Source organism: Apodemus sylvaticus, chromosome 12 (genome assembly GCF_947179515.1).
Source record: "Apodemus sylvaticus chromosome 12, mApoSyl1.1, whole genome shotgun sequence".
NCBI classification, from domain to species: domain Eukaryota; kingdom Metazoa; phylum Chordata; class Mammalia; order Rodentia; family Muridae; genus Apodemus; species Apodemus sylvaticus.
This window is the reverse complement of record NC_067483.1, coordinates 84,289,596-84,309,209: the sequence shown is the minus strand read 5'-3', so window position 1 is coordinate 84,309,209 and position 19,614 is coordinate 84,289,596. Positions and strand designations below refer to the sequence as shown.

Genomic DNA, 19,614 nt, shown 5'->3' with positions numbered 1-19,614 from the left:
CAGTAGATCTACAGATGAAGTGAACAACTCACAATTTATAAGTCAGAAAAATAACAATTCCTCAATGATGAAAAGCAGCGACTTTATCTAAATGTACTCCATAACAATCGTCTGAGTGAGTCCTCTAAAGAGTCACTTCACTCTGCAATTTTAACTCTCACCTTCTTATCCTTTCGACTCATTGCTTACTGCATTCATCTACAACAAACTTCTAAAATAAGTCTAGGCATTATACTGAGCCAGAATTATCATCTGAGGGTTGGAAGCTCTCTCAAAGTCATTCGCCTGGTGTGCCACTCACTCTGAGTGTGAGTCCTGCTGGACAGCGAAGACGCAAGCTCACTCTTTCCACTGCTACACTTCATTCAAAGGTGTCTCCTATATTGAACGGCAAACAAGTGCCATTACTTCACCTACAAACCTGTATATCCATTCCTCTGCAGACCTGTCTGCACCCCTGTCTCCAGACAGACAGACAGACAGACAGAGCAGGTATGCTGGCAGACAGAAGCTTTAAGTCTCTTCATCAACCAGCATGATTTTAGAAGTCAATGGAGAATTAGAAAGCAAAGAGAAATAGCTCCTTTTGTAAGTTGTATAAGTATAAATTAAAATAATGTAAAAGCCAAAAATAATTATGATTAGTTAATTTAAAGCAACAATAAAACAAAATGTATTAAAATTTAAGGAAATAGGATATTGTGCTATAGTATTACCTGCAAATTTAATGATAAAGAATGAATTGATTTCATTTATATATTATGTTTGGAAATTCTTACTAGTCAAGGAATTTACTTGAAATCCAGACAAACTAATATTTCTTAAAATAAATCAATTAAAACCACAACATGTTTGAGTTCTCACTTCACTGGTCAGAGAGGCCCAAGACACAAATATATAACTTAACCAATAAAATAAGAATTTATGCTAAACATAAAATTTAATTAAAAATTTTGTAGAAAATGTTGATTTTAAAAGTAGATATGAAACAGAAGAGAGAGGAGGAAACTTCTTATATCAAGCAAACCTTTCAGAATAGTTAAGCAATTGTTGGAAAGACTAGGTACACACTATCTACAGAGAAGAATCACCCCTTGCTAACTAACTTAGGAAAGTTTTGTTAAAGATGCAGCAATTATATAGAACTATCCACAAGTCTGTCTTTGCCAATTGATTGTTTGCTACAAATTAGCTTCGGATTTTCAGTACCATAAAGTAAGGGCAGAGGAAGAGGGCCTTGTAGTAATGGCTATTGATAAAGGTCACTAAAGTAACCTTCATTATTCTTGAAATAAAAAGACTTTCTATTCCAACTTCTTTCTGACAACATATGGAGCTTTGGATAATAAGAAAAATAGTTTCAGTGGGAGGCAGAGGCAGGCCGGATAACTGAGTTCCAGGTGAGCCAAGTCTACAGAGAGGGGAAAAAAATAAAAGAAAAAAATGAAAAAGAAAAGAAAAATGGTTTCAAAGCAGATGAGATTGTTCACAGGCTATCTGAAAACCAGAGGGATATCTCACAGTGGAAAGAGAAAATGGACTCTGACCTCCATAGGAGCACCACAGCATGTGTATGCCTGTAGACAACACACATGCACACACCACACCACACATATGCACATACACAAAACACACACACACACCACCACATCCATATATAATACATACATACACACATACATATCACACATACAATAATAAAAATAATACATAAATAAATTTAAAGAAAAAATGTTTTCAAAGAAAACACGTACTTAAGCCAATTATTAAACCAAAACTTGTTCAGACCTTTGTGACGTCCATTTCCTGAGACGCAAGCTGGTTCTGAACTTCCTCTAATTGGCTGACAGCTGAAGTCTTCTCCCTTGTAACCTTTTCAACCTGGGCCTCCAGCTGGGCAATATTCTGAGAGAGAATCAACATCTGTAAGAGGAAACAAAAAAATCAGCAACGGTATTTGAGAACATGAAACTTAAAAAGTTATCTCGTTAGTTTGGTGTCCGCCAGCCCCCGGGCTCAACATTATTTCTCCATGGGTTGGAGATGTCCACTTCTGTACTTCCTCAACCCACCTCATGACCTGGAATGCCTCTTTCCTTCCTATTCATTCCCTGGCCTCTCACCTATAGTCAAAGTGCAAGACGATAAAGTCTAAACTTTATCTAAACTCTGATATAGCAAATATGTTACAAAACAGACTGCAATGGAGTCCTTTAAAAGGGAGAATGGTGAAACCAGAAACTCTTTGGTCTTTTCCGCATGATCATTAAACATTAGAAAGAATGAGACAGAGAGACAGAGAGAGACAGAGACAGAGAGATACCTTTCCCCCAAATCAACAAGAGTTCCTTTGTTGGTATCCTCCCATTATCGAGTGTTCCTCAGTCCTGTTAGATGTGCAATTATCTCCATCTTCCAGGAAGCCCCCCTTGACTTCCAGTGCCCAGCACAGAACAGGGGTCTGTCACACCAAGGGCTGCTCCTTGGCTGCTGTGCGTGGGAACTCTCTGTACCTGCTGTTCTCACCGTCGCTGTCCATGACACCCTGGCTGCCCTGGCATGGAGTCCTGTAGCATCTTCAGTGTCCACCTCATCACCCTTAACTCTTACAGTAAGAGCTTTACAATGTCAGATGTCTACACTTGAAATGTATATACTTGACCCACATGAAAATAAGGAGCCATGAAGATACTTTCTAATTTAGAGCAATGAACTAATTGACTTTTCTGAAAATCAAGGAGAATTGTGCATTTGATTTATAGATATTTATAGGTCACAGACATTAAAAGATTTGTCTGAAACTTCATTTGCACAGAGCTTTGTGAATAACAAACTACAAAGTATCTTTGTGCATATTATAATCTGAATTAATAATTAAAGGTCAAGGGAAAATAAACAGGGCAAATAGAGTTATCATTTAACTTCTGTAATTTAAGAACTCAAGTTCATGATTATTCATTTCATAAAGCTGTAATTATAGGTCTTCTGGACCCATACAGGAGTAGTCAATTTTAGTGGCAAGCTAGTAAAACTAATACAGTACATATTTATATGGAGATAAATCTGTTAAGAATGCTCATATTAAGAATGCTCAGTGTTTAGAATAAATACACAGATAATTGTTTGCTAATTGTAAATTCTGTGTCCGTTTCTATGACAGGGCACACACCAATCCCTCCTCCCCTTACCCCCTGTCATTTAGCTCCTCTGCCCACGACCTGTCTGCTGCCTCCTGTCACCCACTTCCTGAGGCCTCCCTCCTGTTGTCACACCTTCTTTTCCCCCACGCCCACCATCTGGAAGTCAGCATTACACTGCAGGAGTTTCTCCATCCACATCTGTTGCAGAGCCAGAAGTAACACAGACAGCTGCCACACGGCTGGGTGTCTAAGGCGCTGACATCAGGTAAGTCCTTTAAACTCTGACAGGGGCAAGAAGAGACAAGGACGCCTAGGCTGGGAGAGCTTGATAGAAATTTCTGCAAAGTGGTTTCCAGTACATTGACTATTGCATGAAGGGGTAGAAGAGATATAACAAATTAGGGATTCTGGCAATGGGCTATTGCCAAGGGAAGCAACTAAGAAAATGTGTGGACTATAGGGGGCGATCAAATAAGCATATGAGAAATGACGGCCTGAAGAACACACCAGAGAGGCTCAGAGAGCACATGGAAGGCAGGAGACAAACTCACAGCAGGGAGCATGTGTGGGGGACTGATGCAAATATGGGCAGGTAGACAGGGTGCCTGTCCTCTAGAGCCTCCCATACAATGGGAAGTGTGGGGGGGGGGGCGGTAGTCCCTTGAGTCTTCCTATGGTTAGAACGCCAGGAGTACCTGGTTTTACACTAACTTTACAATGTAATTGTAATGATTAATTGGCCACTTTTCCTATTAGACTGTATTCCTGAGCTTGGTAGTGTGTGTGTGTGTGTGCACATATGTGCATGTGGGCATGTAAATACATGTGTGCTCATTGACGCTGAGGCTAGAGGTCAGCCCTGGGGTCATCTTTGATCACTGCGTACTTTATTTTGTAAGGCACAGTCTCTCACTGAGACTCACAGATTCAGCTACACTGGCTAGTCCACAAGCACCCAGGAATCCTTCTGTCTCCCTCCTCCCTGCACTGAGACCGCAGGCACACACAGCCATGCCTGGCTCTACCATATGGGTGCTGGGAAGGCAAACTCGGGTCCCAATGCCTGGGCAGTAAGCCCTTTGCCAACGAAGCCATCCCCCAGCCCCAGAAAACAGTTTTGAAAAGCAAAACTTTTCTTTCTGATTCCACACTACAACTGGCAGTCCCTGCTTTCTATTCAGCCGCGAGCACACTTTCATACACATGAATTATGCTATCTGAAAATATAACGAGGAAACTCCCTTCTCATTTTGTTTCATAAGCACCTCATTCAGTACTGTGTGTTGGTAAGCTGTTGTCCTGGGCGTGCATTTCAGGTCTGCTTGAGAAACTGAAGAATCCAGAAGGGAAGGCTGAGTGAAGCTGCAGGGTCCTTTGCAGGCGAGGTGCGGAGATGGGGAGAAGGAAGGAAAGACAAAGGAAGGACAGACAGGTGCTTGCATGCTAGCCCCTAGCACCTGTGTACACTCGTGACTGTGACCACGGTACCCATGATTGCGGCATCTCCATCCCAACGGTTCTATGCGGAGACTTCAGCGATATGGGAAACTAGGTACTTTCCTCAGGTAACACACACACACACACACACACACACACACACACACACACACACACTTTAAGTCCCTTTAGACTTTGCCGGGAGGTGGTGGTACACGCCTTTAATCCCAGCATGCTAGGAGGCAGAGGCAGGCGGATTTCAGAGTTTGAAGCCAGCCTGGTCTACAGAGTGAGTTCCAGGACAGACAGGGCAGAGAAACCCTGTCTCAAAAAAAAACAAAAACAAAAAAAAAAAACAAACAAAAAAAAAGGCCCTTTAGAAAAAGAATTGTATCAAATTTGGATTAATAAAAATTGGATTACTTGTATTAGATTAATTTTCAGTTCCCCTGAAATGAGATTAAGAAAACTAAGCTACTTGGCCAAGTTCACTCAAAAATATACATAAAAGTTGCAGCAAGGGTCTATGGGGGGCTTCTCTGTACCCACATGAAGGCACAAGAACACTGTCCTGCAAGCCCACTGTGCCTTCCCTAAAATAAAATGGTAACAGACACAGGCTCAATTTTATTCAGTGCCTACCATAAGGTAGGCATTATGACATTTGTTTTCAAAACATCATCTCATTTAATCCTGTCAAGTGCTTAGAGCATTCATTACTCCTGAAGATTAAGGAGGTCCCAGAGCTCCCACTGGCTCACCCCACACCACTTTCCTAGAAGAGAGCAGCATGGAGCTGCTGGGGGTTGCTGACCCGGGTTCCTCTCATCGTCCTCATCCTCAGGACTGGATGGAGATCAGCTCTGCCGAAGCTCGCCCAGTGTGAGAGATGCCTGTGTCTGCTGTCTCTGTGGCTCAGGGAGTGGCCAGCACACCTCCTCACGGTTTGTCCTTCCTTTGAAGATGCTCCTTCATCTGAGAGGTTTTATATTGTGAAGCCACTGAGTCAAACGGTTTCCATGAAATGGGCCCCTTTCGAAATTAAATACCCTAGGTGTGAACATTAGCTGTCTTTGTGAATGATGCTATTTTCTCATACACACAAAACTGCACCTCTCTCATGCCTTTTTCCGGGAGAACAGAGGCCACATCCTTTCTTGGAAGCTAGATTCTAAGTCCTACCTATTCTTTGGACCTTAGCTAAACACCACCTTCCCACAAGGCTTGCCTTGATCACCTGCAGACAGGACCAGCTCTAATGTCTGCCTTGGTCCTGCCTTTGCACGCCACGGACCGTCTATCCTTCCCTATATGCTATTCATACTTCATTCGTAAACACATCTGTGAGCATGTGCTAAGTGAGAGGTGTGCCAGGCAGTGAGGATGTTAGGTCATGCATGCCAGGGGCTCCCAGGAAGTCAGAGAAGCCATCAGTGAATAAGAATTTGACATCACTGAGGTATGGGAACCTATAGAGAGAATCCTAGTTTTGCTCTGAGAAGCTCTGAAGGAGACTGCTTCAAGGACTCAGAAGGATCAAATAAAACAAAGATTGATTCTCCTGCAATGGAGGTGAAGCCTGTGAGATCTACTTCTTCTGCAGTAGAGACCATTTCTTTTGATAGGATACAGCAGTGCTGATGATAAGAAAGACTGCTGAGGAGGGAAGGCGGACGCTCAGCAGAGCCTGCTCGCTCGCTCGGCAAGGACTGCAGGAGCCGCCTGAGGTGGAAAAGGGCCACGAATTGGGGAGAATAAATGTGACCTGAAACTGTACAGAGCCATATTGGGGCAGTCTTGCACTTGGTCAGAGTTTGACTTTGGTCAAGGTTAACTTCTCCCAGTTAGCCAGGATCCTGCTCCACCTAGGGTGGAGCGCTCGAAGTAAAGGTTAAGTTCATTGTTCCTCCAGGTATAGGGATTCCTGAATTAAACAGGTGACCCACCCAGCTGCCGGAGCAGTCAAGACGAAGACCTCCAAGAGAAGCTAGACAACTTCCACCGGAACTCAGCCTGGAGTCTGGGGGGAAGGGTTTGCCCAAACTGTTAAAAGGTCCGGCGCCATTAAAGTTTACGGCTTTGATCAGTGAACATTGACTTGGCCGCACGTTCTTTTCGCCCCTCTTCCCTATAACCCCAAGATTCTCTCAACAGGTAACCCGGTTTACATGTGGCTGCGGGCAGCTACATGAAACCACTCTGAAAAGCTACGGCCATGATGCTCTCCCCTCTCCCTGAGTGACATGACTAACTCCCAGCGACCTCTTAGGGCCAAGATGTTATCCTCACCACTGGATGCCATAACTAATTCCAACCGTATCTCTGGGCACATAATCTGCTTCTACAGCAGTTCATTAATGAGGTGACTTTTCTCAAATGTAGCTGTCATTACCACACTGCCCAATGTGAAGACTCAACGTGTGGCTTCCTGTCGCATTTGACTGACATTTCTAACACTCATGTAGATTTTAAGAGCATTGGTGACTTAGTTCCTCTCTATGTCTCCACACTTCACCCTCTGCCAGTCTACCCCTGACTCCCGCTGCTCCACCACCTGGGCGGTGTCCAAACCCCAACAAAGCACAGAGCTGCAGCTCCTATGGGTGTGGGCTTTTCCTGCGCATGGCGCTTTCCTCCCTTGAACTCCACTGATCACCTAACTACCCTTCCATCTTCCTAGGCCTGAGCTCAAACTCCTGACAAAGGTCTCTCATGGCTGTCTAGGCTGGGGAGACTCGATGCATTTATGAATGTGTTTGCTGAACAGCCACCTTCCCAAGGTCTGCCTGCTGTCTCTGTATCCTCTCAGAGCAGCGCTGGCTCTACAACTACACCCTCAGAGATCCCAATTCATCTGCTGAAGCTCAAAGGCAGGCAGAAAGAGATACACAGGAGCGAGGGGCAGGCAGCGGGCACGAGCATCCAGGCGTGCCCACCACCACTGCCAGGAGCGCTGTGCCACTTCCTTGATAGGAAGGACTAAAACTGTGAGAGGAAGCCAGCCCTTCCCCAATGCCATCCACCCATCAGACCCCTCGGCTGGGGGGCAGTGTCCGGCGCGCGCTTGCGCTGGCGCTCAGCTCGCGGTACCTTTGACTCTGCATCTTCCCTCTCTCTGGTTACTTCCTTCTTTATCATCTCCTTCTCCAAAGCCCTTCTTTCCTGCTGAGAGGCGAGCTCCTTCTCCAGCCTCTCTGTCTGCCTCTCCAGCTCACTCCTCAGCTGCTCACACTGGATCAAAGCCTGCAGGTAAGAGAGCGAGAAGGGCGGTGAGGAGGGGGAAGGCACCCGGGAGAATGAGGCAATGATACCCTCTCTTATTTAAGATAGTCCAAACCCCCTCTACAGCCCACTTCATGACTGCTTACCCACACTACTGACTGCCATAGCAACACCCTGATGTCACACTCACTCACAGGTTTCCATCTCACAGTTGAGGCTGCAAGTCCAGTCAGCTGGAGACTTCTGGTGGCCTTGACAGTGGCCACAGAATACTCAGAATTTGAAAATAAGTTCAGAAAAGCTAAATGCCTTGGTATTTTTAATTGTGTGGTGTTAGCACTTCATAGGATACACATGAAAAACATACTAGCATCTCACTTTTAATTCTTCAAAATAGACAAATAAAAAATTTTAAACATGCCAAATTCTGTATTTTATTATGCATAGGTATTCACTAACACTCTATTAATAATGTTTCCTTAATATAAGATTTAGTTTATTACTTTTAAATGCAAAACTTGCTGTCTACTGTTATCAGGATGGACATCTTGCAATATCAGTAAAAGTTAATAATTGAAAAAAGTCACAATTTTCCTTTGAGCACAAACTTTCCCACTATGTTTTCCAGAGATCAAAACTCCCTCAATTTCAGAGGGGATTGACATCCCACAGTCAAAAACCCTGCCCAGAATTGTTCCTGTATAAAAGAACTGCAGGGACAAAAAACAGAAAAGACTGAGGGAAAGGCGGTCCAGTGACCAGGCCCACACTGGGACCCAGCTCAAGGGGCAGCCCATGGCCTGGCACTGATGCTGTGCTGTGGTGTGCTGACAGACTGCAGCCTAGCATGGCTGCCCTCTAAGAGGCCCAACAAGCAGCTGACAGACAGACACAGGCACTCACACCCAACCATTGGACTGAAGTCAGGGAACCCTGGGGTGGAATTAGGGAAAGGCTGGAAGAAGCTGAGGAGGAGGGTGACCCCATAGGAAGACCAGCAGTCTCAACCAACCTGGACCCCTGTGATCTCTCAGACACTGAGCCACCAACCAGGCAGCACACACCAGCTAGGGAGGCCAAGGCCCCCAACAGACACATGTACAGCAGAGGGTGCCTGGTCTGGCCTCAGTGGAGAAGAGGCACCTAACCCTCGAGAGACTTGAGGCCCAGGGAGTGGGGAGGCCTGGTGCAGGGGACATCCTCTTGAAGACAGGGAGGAATGGGATGAGGAGCTGTGGGAGGGTGGATGGGGAGGGGGCGATGACTGGACTGTGAAAAGTAAAACCTCTTTCACTTCCTTTGGCCACATTCAATATAATACCATTGTCTATAATGTCCAACAATGAAACAGAACTGCACACTACATATAAAATCCCAATCAAGTTAACCCTCTGTGGTACCTCAGTCCTCTGGCATTTTTTGTGCCCACAGCACTGGCCCAACCCAGTTTTTACAAAGCTCAGAAGTATGATTATAAATTGGCCAGTCGAGAATGGTTAAGATAAAAAACACAAGTGACAGTTCATACTGGTAATGACGTGGAGCAAAGGGAACACTCTTCCATTGCTGGTGGGAGTGCAAACTTGTACAGCTACTTTGGAAATCAATATGGCAGTTTTGTAGAAAATTGGGACTTGATCTACCTCAAGACTCAGCTATACCACTCCTGGGCACACACCCAAAGGATGCTTTATGCTACCATAAAGGACACTTGCTCAACCACATTTATAAGAGCCTAATTTGTAATAGCCAGAAACGGGAAAGAACCTAGATGTGCCTCAACCAAAGAATGGATAAATAAAATGGGTTGTATTTACACAATGGAGTATTACTCAACTGATAAAAAAAATAACATCATAAAATTTACAGGCAAATGGATAAAACTAGAAAAAATTAATTCATGGTGAGATGACCCAGACCCAGAAAGTCAAACATGGTATGTCCTCACTGTTAAGTGGATATTTCAGGGAGGGAGCAGGAATGAAATCTCTTTGGGAAGGATATTGTGGGTGGACTAGGGGTGGGTGGAGATGGGATTAGGAGGGATCAAGTAGGAGGAAGATGGAGGGAGAAAGTATTGGGAGAGACAACTAGAATTGGAGGGACTTATTGGGGAGATAGAAATCTAGTACAATGGAAACTCCAAAGAATCTACTAGGCTGACCCTAACTAAGACTCCTAGTGATGGAGACACAGATACAGAACCTGAATCGGCCGTCTCTTGTAATCAAGCAAAACTTCCAGGAGAGGAGCTGGAACAGCAAGCCAGCCACAAACCTACAATTTGTCCTACCTACAAGACGTGTGGTGGTAAAGATGGCTCAGAAACTGGGGGAGTGGCCAACCAATGTCCAGTCCAGTTTGAGACCCATACCATGAGAGGGGTCCCCACCCCGACACTGTCTGGAGGGCCAGGAACCAGAGGCTGGATAGCCCAGACACCTAGGACTGAACCAAACACAACCTAATAATAGTCTGCTGTACTCCTAGACCAGAGCCCAGCATAACTGTCATCAGAGAGGCTAGCAGCTGATAGAAGCAGATGCAGGGACCCACAGCCCAACATTAGTGGAGCTTGGGGAATCCTGCAGAAGAGGGGAAGAGAGGATTGTAGGAGCCAGACAGGACAAGAACATCACAAGAAACCCACAGAATCAGCCAGGGAGGCCTGCATGGATCTGACCTAGGCCCTCCTCACATATGCTAAGCTGTGTAGCTGAGTCTTCTTATGGGTCTCCTAACAGTGGGAGCAGAGGCTGCCTCTGACACGGTTGCCTGTTTCCGGGACCGTCTTCCCACCACTGGGTTGCCTCACCCAGCCTTCATATGAGGGAGGGGCCTGGTCTTACTGCAAGGTGATGTGACATGTTTGGTTGGCATCCCTGGGAGGCCTGTCCTTTTCTGAAGGGAATCGGAAGAGGAGTGGTTACGAGGGAGGAGTGGGGGAGGCAGTGGGGAGAGAGGAAAGGGGGAAAGCCGTGGCCAGGATGTAAAATATGAGAGAAAAAAATTAAAATATTTGAAAATAAAAATAAAGCGAACAAACAAACTGCACAGTCACATTTGTTGACGGTGGATATGGAGACAGCCGTCTCAGTGTGCACCACTTCATGCACAGTCATGCTGCCCTCTGCCTAAAGCAAACACAGACAGAAAACAGCTAGGCTACGCGGCAAACTCTCCTTCCTTCATCTAGGAGGTAGTCATTTTCAGGGCTTTCTTTTGCAACGTTTCTGTTATCCTAAAGTATAAGAGCCAATTTCAAATGTGTCTGGTTAATCAAAACTAAATACAATTTGGTTTTGATGAAAACCAGTTCTCCAAGGGAGTTAGCCCCAAGTTAAATCTTAGCTGAATGCCTTAGAAATTAGGAAATTTTAAATTAGATTGTAAAAGAAATGAGAGTGACTTTTTTTCCATTACTGAGCCCCTTGGAGCCTGAAATACCGTTAGGGAATACTGAATTCTGTGCAATTGTACTAGTAATAATCATTTTCCAGTAATCTAGTAAAAAACAACCAGTAACTTTACTGATATAATGAATACTACTGGTATAAGTACATAGAACCAGTATATCCAAAGAAATTCCCAACTGACCCAAAACTTAGGCATTAACATCATTAAGTATGAGACTAGTAAGAACACCTGGGAGCCCAGCCAGCCCAACACCAAGAGGGAAAGAATCCAGTTTTCACAGAAACCGGCAGAAATGGTCTTCATGGTGGCCTTGCAGTGGGGAGATTCAGTGGAAAGCCCAAGGTGGAGCTGTCAGTCATATAGACAAAGTACTGATGACTGGCTGCTGTGTGGAGGAGGCTTCTGATGCTCTCCAGTGGGGGTGGGGGATGGGGGGGGAAGAGGGGTAGCAGGAGCAAAGAGTAGAAATGTAACCCTCAGGCTACAAACTGGTGATGGAGTCTGTCACTAGGTATGTGACCAAGTTCACGCATGTTAAATAGATCTCATTTTATACACTTCTAAATTGTTTAACATTTATACTTGGTTACAAGGAAAGAAACAGTAAAATTTAGTAACACCTGAAAATAAAATATTTAGTCACATATACATGTATGAATACGTGTGTGTGTGTGTGTGTGTGTGTGTGAGTGTGTGTGTGTGTGTGTGTGTGTATGTGCACATGTAGAAGTCAAAGTCCTCCTCAACTGCATCTCTACCACTTGGCCTGGAGCTCACCAGTTAGACAGACTGGTTGGCTATTATGCCCAGACACAGGTCCTCCTGTCTCCACGGCCCAGCAGATCCTAAGGCGGGTCCCAGTGCTTGAGCAGCAAGCAATCACCTTACCCTTGGACCTAAATCATGGAGCTGGGATCCCTGAGATCTAACCCTGTCTCTAACAGGCGACCTCGCCCAGGGCTTAGGAGGTGTTCACTCTCATTACAGAGTGTTTGCAGGACACCGGTCCTCGTAACTCAAGGGCTCCCATTTGCTCCGTCTCTAGACCCACAGCTGATGGATAACCACCAGGAAACTAAATCCCCCAGGGCTAGGTCACACCGACGATGGTCGTGTCCAAGAGGATCTGCACCCCATTTTCCTGGGGCATCTGGTGTGGTGGGTTCCCCTCTTCCTTACTGGGTGTTAATGGTCGCCAGCCTTGAGGATCTGAGAAATTGTGCTCTCCCAAGCCAGTGGATTCCACACATGGTTCCGCCTCTGTGGTCATTTCATTGCTGTTCATAACAACGTTTATTTCAAAACAGAACTTACCGGGTTTCGTATTTCTATTTCTAGTTTTATTAAGCCAAAGGATAAAAATTACTATCGTAAAGAAGTCAAACATTTTCGACAACAAAACTGACATCTGTCAACTGACGTTTTAGCCCAGGAAACCTATTTTATGACATCTCTAATCTCCCTCCCAACTGTTATAGTTTCCTAGAAATTGTAGCAAAAGACTCATAAATAATAAATTAATATACTACAATGATTTATTATTTACTGTTAGTTAACATAAAATTTAAAACTTACAAATATGAATTTATTTTTGTGAAGCAAAGTCCATTAAATAAAAATGATCGCCAATATATTTAAGATTCTTACTTATGAATAAAACATGGTATTGCTTTTAATTTATAAATACTTGCTTACAGGAAACTCAATAAGCATACACTGAGACTATTCACATAGTCATGCATCAGTTAATGACCATGTTCTGAGAAGTGCATACCATATCATTTTACACTTACATAAGCTTAAATGTTGTAGGCCATGTCACTGTCTCTGAAGCAACCAGGAGACACACTAAATATGTGAATGAGGCTGCTGCTGGTGTGAGCACACACACACACACACACACACACGCACACACACACACATGTAAAAGTAATACAGTCTAAAATAATGATAAACAGTACAACACAAATGAAGGCCAGTAACACAGTTGCTTTTATCACCGAGGGTTATATATAATATATAACCACATATGCCACATTCTGATGCAACAGTCAGCTTGCTAACCCCAGCATTGCCACAAACATGCCTGCAAAGACAGCAGACCCACTGGCTGAGGGAACTGCCAAGCACTGACAGCTTGGTTTTGTTTTGCATTAGGCATGACTGCCACGTCCCAAGTGGAGTCCAGTGCTCAATGCTTTTCTGGTCTTTTTTCCACTGCAAATTTCTTATTCTTGCTTTTTTACTTATTTCAAAATCCAAGACTCAGAATAAAAGAGAAATGTTTTTAAAGCATTACTGAACCTTCTATGCTGCCACTTGTAAAGAGCTCTTCATTGCTCACTGATCTCCCTAAGCCCGGACCTGCACACGTCACTCAGCCGCTTCCTCCTCAGACAGGCAGGCAGGCAGGCTGGAACTTTTGCTATCTGTCTCTTAAACTTTATCAACACATTCTACCCTCATTGATTCCCAGATTATACGTTTTTTTCTCCTTAAAGATCACCTCCAGCTGCCGTGTAAGTTACATTTCCACTGACCACCTGCCTGCGTGCAGGCTTCCTACGTGGTGGCTAGCACAGAGTCTCTACGTTTATCAGGACGGTTCAGTGTTCTCAGCACCCAGGTGGGAAAAATACGGCTTTCAAACAGGACATAATTATTAGCCCAGACCACAGATCTGGAAAGTGGAACACAGACCGATGCTGGAGAGTACTTCCACACCAGTACCTGAAAACAGCATTGTGAGCTTCTCATGCCTGGTATTTGTTTTATTATAAACAGGCCAGGAACTTTCACAGCCACTGGAGGGTAACAGTGCCATAAAGCAATGCTGGCTACCTTGCATGCAGTATGAACAATGGCCACTAGGTGGAGGCAAACACCAAGCAAACACCCTGGATTAAAAAGTGCTTCTAAACTGAAACTATCCACACTCATTTTTACTACTCCTCCAAAGAAAATTTGTATGTCCTATCAGAACTTACGGTAAAAACTCGTAGACTTCATTTCAATGAAACTACATTTCAATTCAGTGTAAATGCCAGGTGCACAGCATACAATGCCCACCTTGCACATTCTTTTTCCTTTTTTAGATTCTCTCCTCTCTCCACTCCCCACAGTCCCGCTCCACCTCCCCTCTGCCACAGATCCTCTCCCCCCTTTTCCTTCAGAAAAGAGCAGGCTTTCCAGGGATATCAACCGGACAGGGTATAGCAATGTACAGTACGACTGGGCACACACCCTCATAGCGAGGCTGGCTGAGGCAGCCCAGCAGGAGGAAAAGGACCTGAGGAGCAGGAAAAAGACTCGACGACTCCCACTGTTAGGAGTCCCACAAAACTCTAAGCTAAACAACCATAGCCTATTTGCTGAGGACTAGCACAGACTGTGGCGGGCTCCATGACTGCGACTTCAGTCTGTGGGGCCTGGACGCTGTGCTCAGCTAACTCTGTGGGCCGTGTTCTCCGAGTCTTCCTCCCCTCTGACTCCTGTAGTTCCTCCTGCTCCTCCATAGGGTTCCCTGAGCTCTGAGGGTAGGGACCTGATGGGGATCTCCAACTTTGGTCTCTGCATCCGCTCCCATCAGCTGCCAGAGGAAGCCTTTCTGAGGATGACTGCACTAGGCACAATCTATGGCCTTGCTAGTTCTCAACCATTAATTTAAAAAATTACTAATTGTCTAATATCACATTTATTTTTAAAACTACTGACTAATTTCCCTTCAGCAAGCATTAGCTGGGAATGAATATGCAAATGGCATGAGAGAAACACAGTGTTACATGTCTAGTCCCTCAGTGAGGACGGCTACCGAAAGCCACTAAGACTTCCTGTAACTCCTCTGAGTGAATCTCAGAGGAGCAGAGATTCACTCAAACAGGAAATGGGAGTGTCTACAAAGACTGCCCCTGAATGGTGCCTCCTCTGAGGAGGATCAAGTCTGCCATCTATGACACGGGCACAGCAGCTGGCACTACCTCAGGGAGCTCAGAAAAATGCTCAGTTGTAACCCACCATCCGGATATGCACGGAAGAGTGTGGTGGATGATAACTCAGAAACTTGGAAAAAGGCCATGCTGAAGAATTCTCTCTGAATGTACTTCAGTAGAGGGATTCCCTAAGGGGTATTTACAACCCAGAAACCTAAGACTGTGGGAAGGACAAGGACACACTGGAACTGGGGGAAGCCAGGAGAGCCGTCAGGAGGCTACTGCAGTAGTCGGCACACACGGTGTAAGAGCACAGCGGAGTGTGGCCGGTGAATGAACAGCGGGTGGACAGGGGACGGGTGTCGTGGGGAGGTGGGGAGGGGCTGGGGATAGCGTAAATGCTGTAAGTTTGCGCTGCTGGGGACATAGAACCAGCGAGCAAACCATCAGCACCGGCACGGCAGATGGACAGTTGGGCTGTGTGGAAGATGCTCATAGCAGATGTAGCTCATGCAAGACCAGTGACAGGGAAAGGTTGCATGCATGTTCAGTGGACATGGATGAAGAAGGAATGACTCCCAAGAGATCGGACACTGGTGGACAGGACTAGGAAGTCACACTGCGGTTAGTAAACCAGACCCAAGAGCCGCTCACAGAGTCACAGCGAGAAGACCCCCGAGGACGGTGCCAGCTAAGCCAGGGTAGAAGCCTTCCAGGAAGACAGACGCTGACACTTCCACAGCCACTCACTGGGTGCGGGTGAGTGACATGAAGACAACATGAGGGAGGGGCTTGGTAACCAGGGAGCGAGCAATTAGTACGAACAGTCTAGAATTTGCTGGAAGCCCGATGCACTTGCCCACAGGTGATGAGAACGTTACCTGGACAGATATCACCAAGATGACGGGGATTAGGGTTGGAAAATAACTGGAGCAGGACCAAGATGGCCAGGCTTCTTAGTTTCACTGAGGTTTTTCAATTATAACTTTGAAATCCTAGTTGATGATTGGATGCTATAGGTAATGGCAGTAAGAGAGTTTTTACTTCTGAAAACACACAATAGGCAATTTTGGTTCAAGGATCATTGTGGGTTTTTTTCAAGTGTGAACTTCTACTGGCGTCGTAAAATGTCCATCTTGAAAACAGAAGGCAGCTTTCCAGTCAATGGGCGTGAGCTTGATTTTAAGTGATATTAAGGGACTTTACTAACAGTAAGTGTCTGTGTACAACAAAATATAGCATTCAACATCTGTAGCGTGGGTTTGAACTATCCTAGATAAAGAAGATGCGGTTGTCTCATTCTCCCGGGTGCCTTCCCCCTCCTCACTGCCCTTCCCCCTCCTCACCGCCCTTCCCCCTCCTCACCTCCCTTCTCGCTCCTCCACTCCTGTCATGGAAGCCCGTGGTGGACTCTCCTCAGATCTTGAGAGATGCTTGGGGCCAGAAGCCAAGCTAGACCAAAACACGCTGAGCCTGCCTGCAGTGACGCACCTATCTGTACACAGCAGCACTATCTGTGAACAAGATTATGCACACCGGGCTCCCAAAGCCCTTTCCCACATTGTTCTACACTCTGAGTAGTGGCAGAACCGAAATATTTACAGAAAAATAAGAACTCTCCAAATAGTAAGTTTTTTGGCTTTTTGTTTAATTTAGAAAAGTCGACATTTCTGGACTGGCATCTGATTTGTGTGTTTGCAATTAGTTTAGTTATGAAAATTAAGCAGAGACATGTACACGTGGAGGGCGGCTGTGCTCTAGCCATCTCCAGCCACTAGACTTGCCTTGGTCTTTTCAAAGTTGGCCTCCTCGGTCATCTGCACAGCGTGCTTCACCTGCTGATAGGCGCTGGCCTCTCGCTCCTGCACCTCTGCCAAGCTGCTCCGCACCGAAACTAGCACAGACATTAAGTCATCTCTCTCTCTGTCAGCACAAAGAGAACACAGCAGGTAAGAAAGGAGCATGTGTGGCACTCTCAGAGGTCAGAGGAAAGGAAGCATCCCTGTGCATGAGGAAAGCTATGGGCCTGCTCAGCGCGCAGCCACACAACCCAGAGAATGGGCCTCTGTCCTCCTGCCCACCGCTGGCAGCGGGGCAGACAGACCGAGGCGGTCCAGCCAGGGCCACATCTGCACGGGACAATGAGTACCCTTCTGTGGAAAGGGCTGGCACACGCGGGACCGTGGAGCGAAGCCTCGGCAAGAGGGAATGACTTGGAAAGGGGAAGGGAGGGAGCTGGGTTAGCAACCCCGGTCAGAAGATCTTGCGCACATCAAAGGCAGCTTTACCAAGGAGGAAGCTCCGGTTAAAGATTTGGAATATTTGAAGAGAAACCTGGTGTCACTCCTTAGCAGGGGTGGGTCAAAGGCTGGGTCGGGCTGTCTACTCCGGCTGCTTGCACTGGTGGAAACATTTCCCTTTACATCTTTCCCATGGCCTCGTTTTCATCTCTCCCGCCTTCAGTGAAATTCTCTCAGTTAGTTACGAACAAACCCTGTAGTTTATTCTGCTGTTTATTTCTGCTTTTTATTTCAGTGGGCATTTTTATGGACACCTCAAGTCCTCCAGTTACACATATGACACTCAAATTGAACAAAATCTTGGCTACAGGTATTGGTCCCGGGCAAGCCCCACCCACTCCTAAACAGGCCCCCGATGTCCACTCGGCGGGGCGGCTTGTTGGGTAAGCAGAATACCAATGTTGGGACACGTAAAATAGCAAGGATCCAGCTTCACAGGTTAAACAAAGTCCATAACAAATTGCCAGGCTATTTCACAACTTATCACTGTATAGCAATCCCCAGTAGAGGGCGCTAGAGAGACAGCTCGGTGGAGAACTTGCTCTTTTTTTTTTTTTTTTAAATCAAAATATATAAGAACTCAGGCTGTTCTACAAACTTGGCAAAAGTGTTTCATGTGTTTTACTCGCCATCATTAACAATGACACTTTTCTTTCTTTTTTTATTTAATTTTTTTATTTTTATTTTCTATATTTTATTTTATTTTTATTTTTTATATTTTTATTTTCTATATTCTTTGTTTACATTCCAAATGATTTCCCCTTTCCCAGTTTCCCCCTCCCCATATGTCCCATAAACCTTCTTCTCTCCACTCATTCTCCAATTACCTTTCTCCTTTTTCTCTGTTCTGATACTCCCCTCCAAAGCTAGATGAAGCCTTTCCAGGATCAGGACCCTCTCCTTACTTCTTCATGGGAGTCATTTGTTATGCTAATTGTGCCTTGGGTATTCAGAGCTTCTGGGCTAATTAATATCCACTTATCAGAGATTGCATTCCATGTGTATTCTTTTGTGATTTGGCTACCTCATTTAGGATGATATTTTCCAGATCCAACCATTTGCCTAACAATTTCGTGAATTCATTGTTTTTAATTGCTGAGTAGTATTCCATTGTGTAAATACACCACATTTTCTGTATCCATTCCTCCATTGAAGGAGATATCTGGGTTCTTTCCAGCTTCTGGCTATTATAAATAAGGCTGCTATGAACATAGTGGAACATGTGTCCTTATTGCATGCTGGGGAATCCTCTGGGTATAGCAGGGTCCTCCAGATGTGTCATATCCAGTTTTCTGAGGAACTGCCAGACTGATTTCCAAAGTGGTTGTACCATCTTACAAACCCACCAGCAGTGGAGGAGTGTTCCTCTTTCTCCACATCCTCGCCAACACCTGCTATCTCCTGAGTTTTTGACCTTAGCCATTCTGACTGGTATGAGGTGAAATCTCAGGGTTGTTTTGATTTGCATTCCCTAATGACTAATGATGTTGAGCATTTCTTAAGGTGCTTCTCAGCCATCCGAATTTCTTCAGGTGAAAATTCTTTGTTTAGATCTGTACCCCATTTTTAATAGGGTTATTTGGTTCCCCAGGGTCTAACTTCTTGAGTTCTTTGTATATATTGGATATTAGCCCTCTATCAGATGTAGGGTTGGTGAAAATCTTTTCCCAATTTGTTGGCTGCCAATTTGTCCTTTTGACAGTGTCCTTTGCCTTACAGAAACTTTGTAATTTTATGAGGTCCCATTTGTTAATTCTTGGTCTTAGAGCATAAACTATTGGTGTTTTGTTCAGGAAATTTCCCCCTATGCCCATGTCCTCAAGGGTTTTCCAGAGTTTCTTTTCTATTAGTTCTTCACAGAGTTAGAAAAAGCAATTCTCAAATTCATCTGGAATAACAAAAAACCCAGGATAGCTAAAACTATCCTCAACAGTAAAAGAACTTCTGGGGGAATCAGTATCCCAGACCTCAAGAAATACTACAGAACAATAGTGTTAAAAACTGCATGGTATTGGCACAGTGACAGACAAGTGGACCAATGGAATAGAAATGAAGACCCAGAAATGAATCCACACACCTATGGTCACTTGATCTTCGACAAAGGAGCAGAACACATCCAGTGGAAAAAAGATAGCCTTTTCAACAAATGGTGCTGGTTCAATTGGAGGT

At 45.0% G+C, this 19,614-nt stretch overlaps 1 protein-coding gene across 5 annotated transcripts in view; it reads right to left on the bottom strand.

The window, feature by feature from the left end:
* Sdccag8 (SHH signaling and ciliogenesis regulator SDCCAG8) overlaps positions 1-19,614 on the bottom strand; it is a 195,275-nt gene that overhangs the window by 140,082 nt on the left and 35,579 nt on the right. For all 5 annotated transcript variants that reach the window (XM_052200142.1, XM_052200141.1, XM_052200140.1 and 2 more), the window contains exons 9-11: positions 16,930-17,068; positions 7,668-7,820; positions 1,789-1,923 (exon numbers count right to left, since the gene is read on the bottom strand). In XM_052200142.1, coding sequence (XP_052056102.1) covers positions 1,789-1,923; positions 7,668-7,820; positions 16,930-17,068 — 427 coding nt within the window. The remainder of the gene's footprint in view (positions 1-1,788; positions 1,924-7,667; positions 7,821-16,929; positions 17,069-19,614) is intronic.